General features: G+C 36.2%; 1 protein-coding gene across 2 annotated transcripts in view; it reads left to right on the top strand.

The window, feature by feature from the left end:
* TNPO1 (transportin 1) overlaps positions 1-14565 on the top strand; it is an 86029-nt gene that overhangs the window by 52207 nt on the left and 19257 nt on the right. For both annotated transcript variants that reach the window (XM_071802607.1, XM_065860678.2), the window contains exons 8-15: positions 66-147; positions 877-999; positions 4440-4558; positions 7097-7157; positions 7791-7959; positions 9979-10131; positions 11277-11502; positions 14063-14234. In XM_071802607.1, the coding sequence (XP_071658708.1) occupies positions 66-147; positions 877-999; positions 4440-4558; positions 7097-7157; positions 7791-7959; positions 9979-10131; positions 11277-11502; positions 14063-14234 (1105 nt within the window). The remainder of the gene's footprint in view (positions 1-65; positions 148-876; positions 1000-4439; positions 4559-7096; positions 7158-7790; positions 7960-9978; positions 10132-11276; positions 11503-14062; positions 14235-14565) is intronic.

Raw genomic sequence — 14565 nt, 5'->3', positions numbered from 1 at the left:
CTATATACAGTTTAGAAAGTGTTTTTAACTCATGAAAAATTTATTTTTAACTGTTCCATTTGTAGGTCTCATGCTGTTGCGTGCGTCAATCAATTTATCATCAGCAGAACTCAAGCTCTTATGTTGCACATAGATTCTTTTATTGAGGTGAGTGTGCATTTTTGGTTGTAGGGTTGTCAAATTATGTATCTGATTTATCAAGAGTTCTGAATTACGCTTTACAACTATCTCTGCCCCCAAACTCCTCATTTTTGGTTGTCCATTCTTAGCCTCAGTCCACATGGATTCAGGTTTATTCTGTATGCTTATACTCAGATTTGATTATTCTGAGCACTCTCGAAGCCCAAAAAATAGTATTTTGAAAGATGTTTTCTCTTCATAAGTAGAGGAAGTTGCTGCATAAAGGTGTAAAAGTAATGGTGTGGTCTGTCAGCTATGCTGGAAAGTGCAGTACAAGGATCATCATGTTGCTGAGTCCATCTGGGTCTCTGAATATTGCTACTGAACATGGATTAGAAGGGTAGGATTTTGGGTTATCCTAGAGTATTTTATTTGCTGCTGTTAACGGACGGAGAGAGTTTTCTGGCTTCAGAACTTCATTTATGTGTAGGAGAAAAAACAATCCAGGAAATTCTGTTCTCGTGCCAGTGGTAGCATTACCCAGTGTTTTGATTTATGTGTACAATGTACAGTGAGAGTCTGAAGAGTTCATTTGGTAAGCCATATGTCTTTAAGAAATAAAATGGTGTTCTGGGGTATAGGGTGGGAGCATACGGAACTACATATTTACATATTTTCATTTGCTAGTAATGTCCATTTAAATGCAAGTTAAACTAGATGAACTGAGGCTTTTCAACTGGTACCCCTTTCCAACAGAATCTGTTTGCACTGGCTGGTGATGAGGAACCTGAGGTACGCAAAAATGTTTGCCGTGCTCTGGTAATGTTGCTGGAAGTTCGAATGGATCGCCTGCTTCCTCATATGATTAGTATAGTTGAGGTGAGTCTCATTTGTCGGACTGTATGCTGAAAAACCCGTTTGGGGTTGCAGAAGTAATAACAAATAAAAAGCGTTGATCAAAACAGGTGTGTTATTCTTGCACTTGCCTACTATTCATTTTCGTTCAAGACTGAGATTGCAAAACGTTCTTCTTAGCTAATTGCCAACTTGACATTGTTTTAAACAGGCAATGCATATGCCAGCTATTGGTTCTTCATTAACTGATTCTGAAATGGGTGGAATCAGCTATGCTGTGTAGCAGGCAGATATTGGTTTAACCCAAATGACAAGACCATGTTAAGAATCTAGTGCTGATACTGCTACAGTTTACACATTAAAACTGTCACTTCTTTTGGATGTGTTGACCATAACATGGATAAGGCATAATATTTTATATAGCTGAGGCATGCTCTTTGAGCTACTGTAGACATTGCCTCCCATTGCATTCACTTGTAGAAGTTAATGTCATTTGATAGTTCCTTTACCATTCTAGATTATTGCAGACTTGTTTATCAGAGGAACAGTCATGTTTTTTTGTGTGCTCAATTGATCTGTAATTTCCATGTTTCTGGGAAATAATGGTAGTTTTTCAATAGGATTTACATATGCTACTTGTCAGACTGGAAATATAGATAAGATCATAACATTTCTCATGCAGATTTCATGTGGACAAGTGAGTGACAACCCAATGTCAGATTCTATAAGGACTATGTCCAGACAACACAATGAAGGTGGTTTTTCTGCTCATTTACACAGGCATTACAGATGCATAGAACTGAGGTGACCCTTGACAGCCTTGGCCTGCTGTCTAGTCTTCCTGTTTATTGTCTGGAGTTCTGTGATACCAGTCTTTGCAGATGTAATCTCATATAACATCGGACAAGCAAGGACTGTTGATACTTGGTGATAGGCTTGATTTGGTTTTGGTGGGTTTTTTTTTTTGGAGTGTTTTTGTGTCTGTGTGTGTTGGGATTTTTTGGTTTTGTTGTTGTTGGTTGAGGATTTTTTTTTTTTTTTTTGAAACAATAGTTTTGGAGATGGTATTGTTAAGAAATGGTAACTTATCTGTCTTGTATCAGTAGGGAACTTCTGAACTTTGTAGGTAGAAATGATGTCACCAAACAGTAAAAGATCCAAGATTGTGTTCTCATTGTATCTGGAATTTTGCTGTTGAGAGAACTATTACTAGGCTTCTTCTCTACTAAAGACAATAGTAGTGATCTTTCTGTTCTGTAACAAAGCCTAAACTTTTTTTGTTAGTTTTGACACTGTGTAGTGTTACTGATTTCCCCAGTTCTGTATACATCCTGATATATGCAACTGTTGTATCCCAGAACTGACTGTTCAGCTTTCAAATGAGTCAAGTTTTGCACCTTTGAGGCTTTGATGCCTCCAAGCTGAATGCTGCCGCTGATTGCCGCTCCAAGTTAAGATGATCTTAAAAGAGAAATTTCTATCTACATGATGTTCTTTATGCTTATGGAGAATCACCTTTAAAGTAGTTAAGAATATTAAAGATCTAGTAGTGATTCTAAGAAGGCCTAGACACACATCATGCTTTTAAAGCAGACAAGTTTGAACTTCATTGCCAAGTCCCTGGAGCATACAGGAATGGTTGAGTTTGGATTTCATTGGTTTTTTGAGCATGCACTTCCAGATTTTTTTCTTTTCTCTTTTGTCTGCAAACTGGGTAACAGGACATGTCAAGAGTAAACCAACCTAACATTTCAATTATTAGATTGCACTTGTATGCTCAGAGAGCATATTTATCCAAACACATGGCTTCTGAGATGTTTCTCAGTAGAAATCCTGATTTCTGCATCCTGTTGCTTCCTTCAGACAAAGATATGTCTGTTACTGTTCAAAGGGTATGTTCTTCTTTATACTTTGTGTATCCCACTATTCTTTTCTTGAGTTACCAAGACTAACACAATATTATTTGTTATAGAGTACAGGAAACTGTACTGAGTAATTTTCCTATGCTATTTTGTAATTTATTGTGACAGAGCAACTATTTGCATTGCCTAAAGTCAGTAGAACTTCATAGCTTATCATTAAAAGCACTTATCAAAATTTGGTATGACATTAAAAAAATAAAACCTTCCAATACCCTTCCCACATTTTGCTTTATTACTAGGATCACTGTTCTTGCTATGATTTCCAGGCTGTGTATATGACTACTTACACCACTGAGTGTAAGTAGAGTTTTCAATCTACTGCTGTGTAACTTCCTGGAGCATATAGCATGATACTTATAGATATTTAAAGAGGAATGATGGTGTGAGGAGCATCTTCAAACAGATTACTTTTTGTCATTCTGTTTTTTGTCTTCCTGACAAATAACAAATCCACAGCAAAACAGTGGATTTTCAAGCCCGCTAGGGAAAAATGCCACATCTTTTAACATGGATTAAGGAAGCCATGCTTGCAGTGAGTGGTTGCAGTCTGTTGTTAGCTCAGAACAGGGCAGTATTTCTGCTACTGAGAGTTCTTAATCACAATAGTGACCTTTAGGAAAAGCTTGCGACTTAGTGCAATTCTCTAGGAAGGGGTGCTGTTCATGGTAAGTCTTGCATCCCTACAGTGCCTAAGTATGATAAATGTCCCCCTGTTCTGTTTGATTTTGAGAATACAGTGGTATTCTGAATCAACTGAAGGGGGATTTCTTTTGCTCTGAATCTATGTATGAGGAAAGATAGCTGCATGGATTTGAATGAGCCAACTCTTTCAGAAATAAGAGCTGACATGGAAGAATGCAGAAATTAGTATTTTGGAAGTCGCAAGAGTCTTCTCTAAATCTTTTTGGCAGTTTTATGTAAGAAACTGATGTAGCAGTAGTCTATATAGAATTTTTGTTTATGCAGGTATTTGATTACTTTTGGTTGAAGGAGGATTAAGGTTTAATAGCAAGCTTGATGATTTGATACTGAATCTCTGAATTCCCATTCATGCTAGACAAATGTGAGACTTTTTTATTTTCTTGTTATGGATTCTACTTAATTACATCCTGTCAGGTATTCAAAATTTGGTATGCAAGCTTTTTTATGGTACTAGAAGTCAAAAATTACTGCTATTTTAGTAAAGGTGAAGTTATACCTTTTATTCAAAAGTGCAAAGTGGGGAGAAAAAATAATTTAAAAAATCTATTTGCAGGAAACTGCTGTTTATTATCTTGGGTCTCTGCAGTTTCTTGGTAATAATGTTCTCACTTAAGCAATGAAGAAATTTAGAATCTGAATCACTTAGCATCAAGAACGAACTCTCTTATGCTCAAGATAGCCTTAAGTCTTTTATGTCTGTTTCTTCTCCTTGCCCCAAAGAAACAAAATTGATATGGTACCATAGCCTGGTTTTGTGAACATGCTTTGCATCATTGATAGCTTTTTCTGGACACTTAAAACTTCTATCGTAGTTAAGTAATGTATTTTTATATTGTGTAGTACATGCTTCAAAGGACCCAGGACCAAGATGAAAATGTGGCTTTGGAGGCCTGTGAGTTTTGGCTGACTTTGGCTGAACAACCAATTTGTAAAGATGTATTATGTCGGCATCTTACTAAGTAAGTATTAAGAATTACAACTCCCATTTGCTTTGAAATAGTCTTCTTTAAATTTCAGTTGACTTGCTCCTGATACTTTTATAAAGACTGTATCTAGCTTGCAGCATGCTTAGAGTTTTCTGGTAGCTAGTTCTTGTGCGTACTAAAAATGGCTGTAGCACAGGGTTCACTGAAGACTTCTGAGGATTTCAGACCCAGTGACCTGCAGAAGCAACCTAAACTATATCACTGTAGTGCTTTACCTTAACAGGCTGTTAACCTTGACATGGGTGCAAATATGTGCTGACGTGCACTTAAGCTCAGACACGTCCACATGACATTACATGTAATATCTGGTGTACCAAGAGCCTGTTGTCTTGACTACTGGTGATGTAGGCATCTCTGCAATGCTTGTATGTACATAGTCATGCAAGAGATTCCCCGTTTTATAAAGAACATAACAAAACGCATGACATCACTTGCCTTTAGGAATCAGTTTTACATCAATTGCTACTGCAATTTAAGCTTGAAGAAAGATTGTACAATGTGTTCCTCCATACTTCTGCAGCCTGATAGTAGCTTAAGGTTAAAAAACTATTTTTTGTAACTTTCAAGAGTTATTATATGCTTCAAAGTGTAGATCTTTGAATGGGAATTAATATCCATGTTTGGGATGTAAACATCTGCATGTCTGTAGCGGTTCTTGTAACTTTTTCCAGATTACTCTGAAGTCTTTTGCAATAAGAAGTGAATTCTTCAGTGTTGCCAGTAAATGGATGCTCTTTATGTATTCAAGGAGGGCTTTAAGTTACTGTGACAGTTATTTCAAGATTTGTCTGTGATTCAGTTCTTTCACTCAAGAAGAGGTTGTATTCTTCTCAGCAAAAATAATCATTATAGAGTGAAACAGTTAAAAAAAAAAAGAAAGGGCAAAACCGCATTTTTCATGAGAAATTAGAAAGTAGAGTTGAAATTAAAACACCTATTGTAGTGGTGGAGGAATAGGAGTTGAAAACAGGACAACCAATTTATGAGAAATAATTTTAAAGTTGTAAAATGGTTTTACTTAATTCCTATTCCTGTAACTCAAAAGGCAAAACAATGATGGTGCTATTCTTAAGTCTATGCACCTCCTTACCAACACACATCATGTTTATACTGAGAATAACAGTAGTTATTAACTACTACTTAATAACTACTAATATTAAACCTCTCTTGACCTTCATGAACATTGACACTGCAACAGCATCATAATAATTCTATTTTTTAAAAAAAGCTTTTAAATTTCTAGAAAAACAAATAAAAGTAATATTACATTTCTCTCATGATCCTTCAGTGTCATGTTTGTTGAAAGCAACTAATTTGTTGGTGAGTCCTGTTTGGCTAGGGAGCTATGTAAGTTTGTCAATACTTGATGATAATCTTAATATTTTTTAGTATTAAATTAAAAGTGGGACAAGATCTTCTAAAAACCTATTCATGTGGTGTCTAACATCTTGTTCCATTTTGCTCCTGTAGGCTTTCTTATAAAACACATAGCTCCTGCATACTTCATGAAGTGTGCTGCAGAACTTCTAGTGAATTAGTGATAATGTGTATACTTACTATTCCTTCATTAAAAGTTCAGAAGTTAATGTGACATTGCAATGCGTGAGTATTGTTGTCCTGGTACCTTCAAAAACAATACTCCTCAGCGGCAGAATATAGAGAGACTGAGTCTGTCACTGATGCTGCATCAGTCCATGGTCATTATTAGCATGATTTGAATTGTAATATGTATTTTTCTCTTTTTGTGGAGAATGTGTTCTTATGTGGAGTATTTGACTTTTTTTTCCCTCAGTACTTTTTTTACCTATATATCTGTACAGTTTGTGTCCCATAGCCATAACCAGTTTAATAATTAAGTAAATCCTAATACAGATTATTCAGGATCTCTGCAATGCTGGCGACTTGTCTTATTGAAGTGATCACAAAAGAATAGGAGAGATTAAGATAGTTAGGCTTCCATCTTGAAGAGTAGCAGGGTAGAGTCTTCAGCCACAAGTAGATAAAGTGACAAGTACTATTTGTGGGAGTTTGTGGGAACCACCTTGTTTATCGTGCATATTATGGGAGTCTGAATTCTCACCAAAAACCTTCAGACTTCATTTCTGAAAGGTGCTTCAGAATAAATTAATCATACAGAAAATTATCTGATTTTTAACGTTTAAAACTCAGTTGTACTGTCTGTCGACTTCTAGTTAAAAGCTTGTAATTCAAAATTAACACTTTTTCACATTACAAGGTATAGATGAACCATACAACATGCAGCTTGATTTAGGGTAGTATCTTTTGTTATCAGGCTAAAGGGTTTTGTTTTATTTGTGGGGGTTTTTTTGGTTGTTGTTGTTGTTTGTTGGTTGGTTTTGGTTTTGGTTTTTTGATTGTTTTGTTTTGGTGTTTTGTTTTTGTTTTGTTTTGTTTTTGTTGGAGATTGTGAGGATTGCAACCAAAAGTATGGCCCAGGTAACTGAAAACTGGCTTGCTTTTTTTATGTGTTGTTTTGACATCTCTTTGTAGGCTGATACCTGTGCTGGTAAATGGCATGAAGTATTCAGAGATCGACATTATTCTGTTGAAGGTGAGCATCGGTTTTTTTTGCTCTGTAAAACTATCTGGTTAGTTTCGAACCTATCAATCGGAATTATTCAGATCAGAAGAGGCAGATCTAGCCTACCGTCTGTTCAGTGGAGAATTAAGGGGAAGATGTGCTGTTCCAAATACTAAAGGTGACTGCTGCCGTGTTTGGAAAATAATCTGTGGGTTTTCCTGCTTTGCCTCTATCACGTCTCACTCAACTTAGTCAGAGCTGAGATGCTATTACCAATGAACTGCTACAACAATGCAGCCTAAAAAATTGCTCAGAATTAGTCCTAATGCCTTCTAGACTGAATACATGTTTTTTTCCATTGCTATATTTGAGAATATATCTGTGTACCAGAATTTCTCTAGTACTTCTATTTCATTCCCATCAGGAGTAATTTCTTAACAAGAAATATGTATGAGCTTACCTGTCTTGCTTCTGTTTTCCTGTTGTTTTTCTGGTAAACACAGCAGCAGAATGCGGGAACAGTGGCATTTTTAGTTAGCTGGGAAGCACAAGTGCAATGTGACTCTTTTATATCCTCATAAAGTCTTGGGCTAAAACTACTTTATTCATTTCTTTGGGCAATACAGTTGGACTAGTTTATTTGATATTACGTTTTGATGACAGGGGGATGTTGAAGAAGATGAAGCTATTCCAGATAGCGAACAAGACATAAGGCCTCGTTTTCATCGTTCACGGACAGTGGCTCAGAAACATGAAGAAGATGGTATTGAAGATGATGACGACGATGACGATGAACTTGATGATGACGATACTGTTTCGGACTGGAATCTAAGTATGTCAAAGTAATGCATAAAGTATTTTAGAATAGAGGTACTTACATAATACAAGAAGCACAGTAAAAAGAAGACTGTGTGTAGCCTTTGGTTTTGAAAATAAGAACTGTCTGCTGACATATATGCTGTTATGGGGTGGTGGGGGAGAATTTATATGACACTTTGACTGTGTAACTGTATTGGCAAAAGCTAGCCATCTGTGAGCTTATTTCTTAGTTTGAATATGACAGATGAAGCTACAAACATTTACTAGTCGCAATTCCACAGAACTTTTGGACCTAGAATTTTAATTCTACAAGATAATAAAAATCATGTATCACCTGATTAACATCAGTTTAAAAAAATGCTCTTACACACTGATAGCTGGAGAAAGCTTAGTAATGCTTTCTTGTACTGCAGTCTTCCCTCTAAAATTTGGAGTTGTTTTTTGGTTTGTTTTTCCATGTGAACGTGTCATTACTGGTATTTCTTCTCTATGTGAAGAATTTTTTTCTGACTGGAATATAACACGTTAGTTATGAAGAGAGCAGATAATTGTGAGGAAACCACAGTTCCTGTGGCCTCTGTATGAGTCATAGGATCTTTAGGCCAATAGGCCGTGTGGTAAGGAAAGAAAACACCACAAACTTATTTTTAAGCTCAGTGATAGAAAATAGCTAATGAAATTCTGACAAATCTGATCTAAATGTACTTTCCAAGCAGCCTCATTGTGGAATAATGCCTTGAGACTCTGACACATCCACATAATTTATTTTATTTTCTTCCAAAGCCCCGAGTTTTCATGGCAGGTTTCATGTACCTTGAAGCTTATGGTCAAACTATTTTGCATCAGTTCTGAATTTGCAGTAGTAGTATATGAGTGCAAATACACATATTTCTGTAAAGCCTTTTTTTTTTTTTTCTTAAGAAGTTTTAGGCTCAATACTATTCTTATCACTACTGTGTGCAGAGACTGCAGAATTAAATACATATTTTCTGAAAAAGATAGCTCAAATGACAGCGGGTGCCTTTTGGTTAAGGTGGTGAGGAAGCTAAAGTCATCCAGGAGTGCTGGCCTGAAAGAGAAAGATCAGAAAAGTTAAGAAATCTGTGTTGACATGTACTATCTGGATTTGAGATAATTTGGACTACCTGAAAACCAGAATTGTGTGCTCTATTTCTTACGCAGTGTTCTGTATTTGACTTCCAATTTAAACAGAGAAGAAACATCAGAGCAGCCTAACAATTAGTAGCATTGCTTGGATCCTTTATCACAAATGAAAAAGGAACTGAGATCATAATAAGCAAAAAATGCAGTATAAATACTGTAATATGAGCATTCTTTGTAAAACCACACTAACATTATTATTTCTAGACATGACAACACCAAAGCGGAAAAATAAATTAAGGATTTCTGAATCATGTTTTGAAGTTATTCCTGATTTTTCTGAGTGTTCGCTAAAAACATCGGATTACAACTTCCAAACAAATGTTGGGGTGTTCTTCATATTGGCACATCAGAGAATAGGAATAACGTATAAAAGTTCAGAAGAGGCCAGCGAATTCCTTTGAGTCTCTAGAAGATGATTTTGCATTTTTCACTTTGACACATGGGTCATGTTTGAGCATTTTCTTTGGAATCATATGCTGGGATTTTTAGGCCATTTCTCCTTAGTTTCTGCAACACGTTACATTCATGTCACAGACTTTTATTGCTTGCTTAGTGTCACGTCATCCAGAAATCATGCAGTGTATATAATGTTGCAATGTAATGGTGTGGTTCCTGTCAGTGAGTGTTTTAATATCCCCAATGTACAAGTACCTTTAATGGCTATTTGAGTGCTGCAAAATGAATTCCTATGAACTGTGGCTTTGCACCAGAGTACAGTGGATCACTATGTATTGTAATGAAATGGAAGTATCTTTCTTCCTAATGCCCTGAGATTCCACTGGCAGCTCAAAGTTAAAATGAGGATTATATTGCATAATTAGAAATACTTGTATAATAAGCAGAGATTAACACTGTTAATTCCCCTCAGGGAAATGTTCTGCTGCTGCTCTAGATGTCCTAGCCAATGTATTTCGTGATGAACTTCTGCCACACATCTTGCACCTTTTGAAAGAATTGCTCTTCCATCCTGAGTGGGTTGTCAAAGAATCTGGTATCCTTGTTCTTGGAGCGATTGCTGAAGGTAAAGCAACAGTGAATATCAGGTTGCTGAATTTTTCATTGGTTCTAAAGCAGCCGTGTGATTCCTTCTAAGGGAATTTACTTAGGGAAACTAAGTATACATCCTTAGCTGGTTTGGTTTTCCTGATTAATCTTTACATCTACTAACTGGTGACTGCAGTTTAATTTTTCATCTCAAATTTATGCATGGTTGGGAGGCTAAATCGCTTAGGTAATTTATTTCTTCTTAACTCTGCAGCATATATTTATTGATCTCTCATGAAATCCTACCTTGATTTCATAAAAAAGGAATATTTAATCAATTTGAGCCTTACATTTCATTCTAATGCTTCAGGAAGGGAGTGGACCACTCCTGCGACTTTAGTGTCCTGAGCTGCTTTATGTGGGTGGTTCTCCAATTTAAATGTGATAACTTCCATTCCTTTGTTCTTGCTCCCAGCCCTGCCTGGCTTTTTGTCTGCATTTCCAGCATCTTTTGCAAAATAAAGGAATACAGTTGGGTTCATGCCTGGATTATCTTTCTTTTCTCACAGAGCCTGGAGAACATACTTTTTTCTTTGTTACTAGAAAACTTTTTAGTTGGTTTTGATTTCAAGTCAAGCAAGGTAAAAGTACTTTGGGCAAAGCTCATTGTACTACTGCCATTGTTGACTTGAAACATGTGGCTTTTATTGCTGGTCAGTATTTGTATGATATTAGGAGAAAACAAGAAAAAAATTAAATTTCTTAAGGAATCATTTTAATGATGGGATGATTTGTTGTCAAGACCAAGTCTTTCTCTAATTTTTGTCTTGGTTACTCTGAGTAGACTGATGTGGGAGCTCCAAGTTTTATAAATTCACTTTATTTGGAAATTTATGTTTATTTGGATGTACTTGCTGTACTCCATTTAATAAAGCAGAATTTCTGGAGACTGGGCAAGCACTGAAGTAGAAATGTAGTTGAAATGAGAGGATTTTAATTATCATTTAGGTAAGGTGGGTTTTTTTTTTAACCTGATATAAATTAGGTAGACTTGCTTTGTTTCAGTTGTTAAAAGGTATTCCTACGTGATAGAGAATGAAAATATGTCCCTTCTAGAAAGCACAAAACAGTAGAACTTTTTTGTTAATTCTAGTACTGCAACAACTATCTTTTTTCTTTTAGGCTGCATGCAGGGTATGATTCCATATCTTCCTGAGCTGATCCCTCACCTTATTCAGTGCCTCTCTGACAAAAAGGCTCTTGTGCGCTCCATTACATGCTGGACTCTTAGTCGCTATGCACACTGGGTAGTTAGTCAACCCCCAGACACATACTTGAAGCCATTAATGACCGAGTTGCTAAAGCGTATCCTGGACAGCAACAAGAGAGTACAAGAAGCTGCCTGCAGGTAAGCCAAAGCTTAAGCACTGTGACACTACTTTTTCAAATTGGAGTAGATGGAGCTTCTTCTGGAGTAGTCACAAACTGCGAGTTGTAATAACATGAAAAAGTTAATTTTTATTTCTCTTGCCCAGTTTATTTTTAGTGTGTATGATTCACCAAACTAAATCATTTGTTGTAGTAAAAGAAATTATCTGTTTGTGACACTTGTTTATTTTCGGTATATAATGTTTCATTGAGCAGAAGTTTGGCTTTTTTAATGTGCCTATGAACAAGGTCAGTACCGATTGGAATGGAAAACTGCCTTATCACTGGATTACTGGTGGTGTTTATATTTAGCTCAGGATTACAAAAACATTTGGGTTATGATTATTTCAATGGATGCTCTCTTTCTCTTGAAGGGAGGTTTCTGGGATATAAGATTCCCTTCTCCCCCTTGTCTGCTGATATTTAAAATAAATAAATAAGATTAATGGCTCTATTAATGGATTCGCCATTAGAGGAATGGGAATGGGTGCTCCTCTTGTGCAGCAAGCTCGTCAGAAAAGCTTTTACATGTCAGTTTATGTGGGGTAGGAGTGTACACAGTAGACTGCCAAGAAGGCTTCATCATAAAGCAGAGTTAGGTCTGCATCTAATAGCATTTTTAACACTTGAAACATGCAAATTTATTATTGTTATTATACCCCACCCCCAAATACCAGTAGAGCCCAAGGAGAAGGCTGAGGTCAGAGTTTTTGTGCTCAGCTTTGCACAAAAGGGGTAGATGTATCCTTGTCTGAGGACAGAAACAATGAATTTAATGAAAGGGAAATAGTAAGACTTGAGTAGTAAGCAGTGTTTGCTTTTTGGCTCTAAACCTTTTTTGTTGGGCTTTAACGGCTGCTCTGTTTTTCCATAGAGATACTCTGTTCCTTCCTGGATGAGCAGGAGGATGGTGATACAACAATACTTGCTTCACGCATTTTCAGATCCGATGAATCACATTATGTACAGATTCTATTAAAACCGAACCAAACAAAGAGACAAAAAAAACCCAAACACAAGCAAAACCCTCCACACTTCTGTTCATACTTGGCTTTTCCAAAACATGGTAGAAATGTGCATGTAGTTGAATGCAGCTGTGTTGCAGTTGTTAAATAACTTCATGTAGTGCTTATGACAGAAGTGCAACAGGCAGTGGAAACTGTTAAAGTAGTAAGAAAGAAATAAAATTGAAATATTAAAGATAATAATACACATGATTTTTTAAAATTTAAATTCAATATCAGATTTATAGCGTGTTTTGAAATGCTTTTATTAAAGCAGAGATTCATTAAAACTACTGTTGCAGCTAAAGAATAAACTGTCTGCAAAACTCCACTCTAAGGAAAATGTAGAGCAGTTTTAAATCAAAACATACTTGTTAGCTTTCTAAATTGCAAAGAAATACCATAATCCTCTTGGAGAGGTGCAAAAAGCTGCATCCATACAATGAATAGTTGCACAGATCGTTAAGTCTGCCAAACTGAATATTGGTAATAGGATACTGTATGTTTTCATCACTAACTTCTGTATCATATCAGACATCTTAACATTCATTCTTGTTGAGAAACTCCTCCCTTAGTTGGTTATAATCAAAAAGATATTTGACTGAAGCATGTTTTCCTTCTGATGTTGTATGCCTTTCTGAAAGAATACTTCATAATAGTAAAATAATAAATCAAATACGAGTGCTAGCCACTCAGTGTTTACAGTTTCACTGTGTTAAGAAAAAGGCATTTCTGTGTTTGGTAGCATGTTAGGAGGGGATTGTTCACCTCATGCAGTGATGTTTGCATTTTTAGTGCAGGGAAAGGCTAATAATAATCTTGTTAACACAAGCTAGGCCAGTATATCTGGCTCATGATTTTTTCCTTTCCTCCATGTTTCTCTGAAGCATCATGTCTGGTGTGTGGAGGCTTTTTGTTTGTTTTTGATGGGTTTCTTTTAATGCTGTTGTTCAAACATTTCATAGACAATCTCAAAAGTGTCCATGATGCCATGATGTGTGCTTTGACAAAGTCTGGCTAAAATTGTTCATCCCTTCTCTTTGCTTTTATTTTTTGCTGTCTTTCTGCATCTGCTTCTCTATGTAGTGAGCTGCTGAGATTACAAGCTGATGTTGGTGTTGTACTGGCACAAAAGCACTAGGGCTTCTAGGTGCAGCTACAGCATACGTTAAAGATAGTGGGCCATTTTTAACTTAGGTACACAGATTTTGTTATGGTTCCTACTGTTTCAGTTAGTATATTGTAACTTGTGTACAGTAATGCTTTTCTCACTGGGGGCTTCCTGCACATACATGATGGGTTTTACAGCAGCATTTCCTGATTTTGTTCATCACAATGTTAGAGCTGAATCCTTATGTGTTCAATCAAAATAAAATTAGGTTATCTCAGTAGTGCAATTAGAAAACATATCTTGGTTGAATTTGAGAACTAAATACAGTTTTGTGTTTATACAGAAATGGGTAGTGTGGGGTGTTTTGAGGTCATCTTCTTTTGCTTTTCCAATATACTAACTGACCTGGTTTTTTTGTCCCTCAGTGCCTTTGCTACTCTAGAAGAGGAGGCTTGTACAGAACTTGTTCCTTATCTTGCATATATACTTGACACTTTGGTCTTCGCATTTAGTAAATACCAGCATAAAAACCTGCTCATTCTTTATGATGCTATAGGAACTTTAGCAGATTCTGTAGGACATCATCTAAATAAACCAGTGAGTATACCTTATGTTCTGTAGAGGCACTCATCCTAGTTGAAAAACTGGTTCAGTGTTTTTTGTAGTGTGCTTTACATGTTACAAAATAGAAATGCTAATATTTCTGTGTAAGTTTCATTAATACTAAACATTTACAGGTAAAATACGTAAACTGCATGTAATCTTCCCACTACACAAATATTCGCCATTTTGTATAGATGATTGTGTATGTGGTAGCTTGTGAAATCTGCTGTTCATTGTGATTTTTTTTCATGCTAAGAATTTTTCAGATCAGAGGAGATACTTAGGTCTATGGATATGAAACAGGATTTTAGAGGAATTTGTGGGA

The sequence above is a fragment of the Patagioenas fasciata genome, chromosome Z, assembly GCF_037038585.1.
Source record: "Patagioenas fasciata isolate bPatFas1 chromosome Z, bPatFas1.hap1, whole genome shotgun sequence".
Taxonomy (NCBI): Eukaryota; Metazoa; Chordata; class Aves; order Columbiformes; family Columbidae; genus Patagioenas; species Patagioenas fasciata.
The sequence above is the reverse complement of the archived record's forward strand: the minus strand, read 5'-3'. Positions and strand labels throughout refer to the sequence as shown.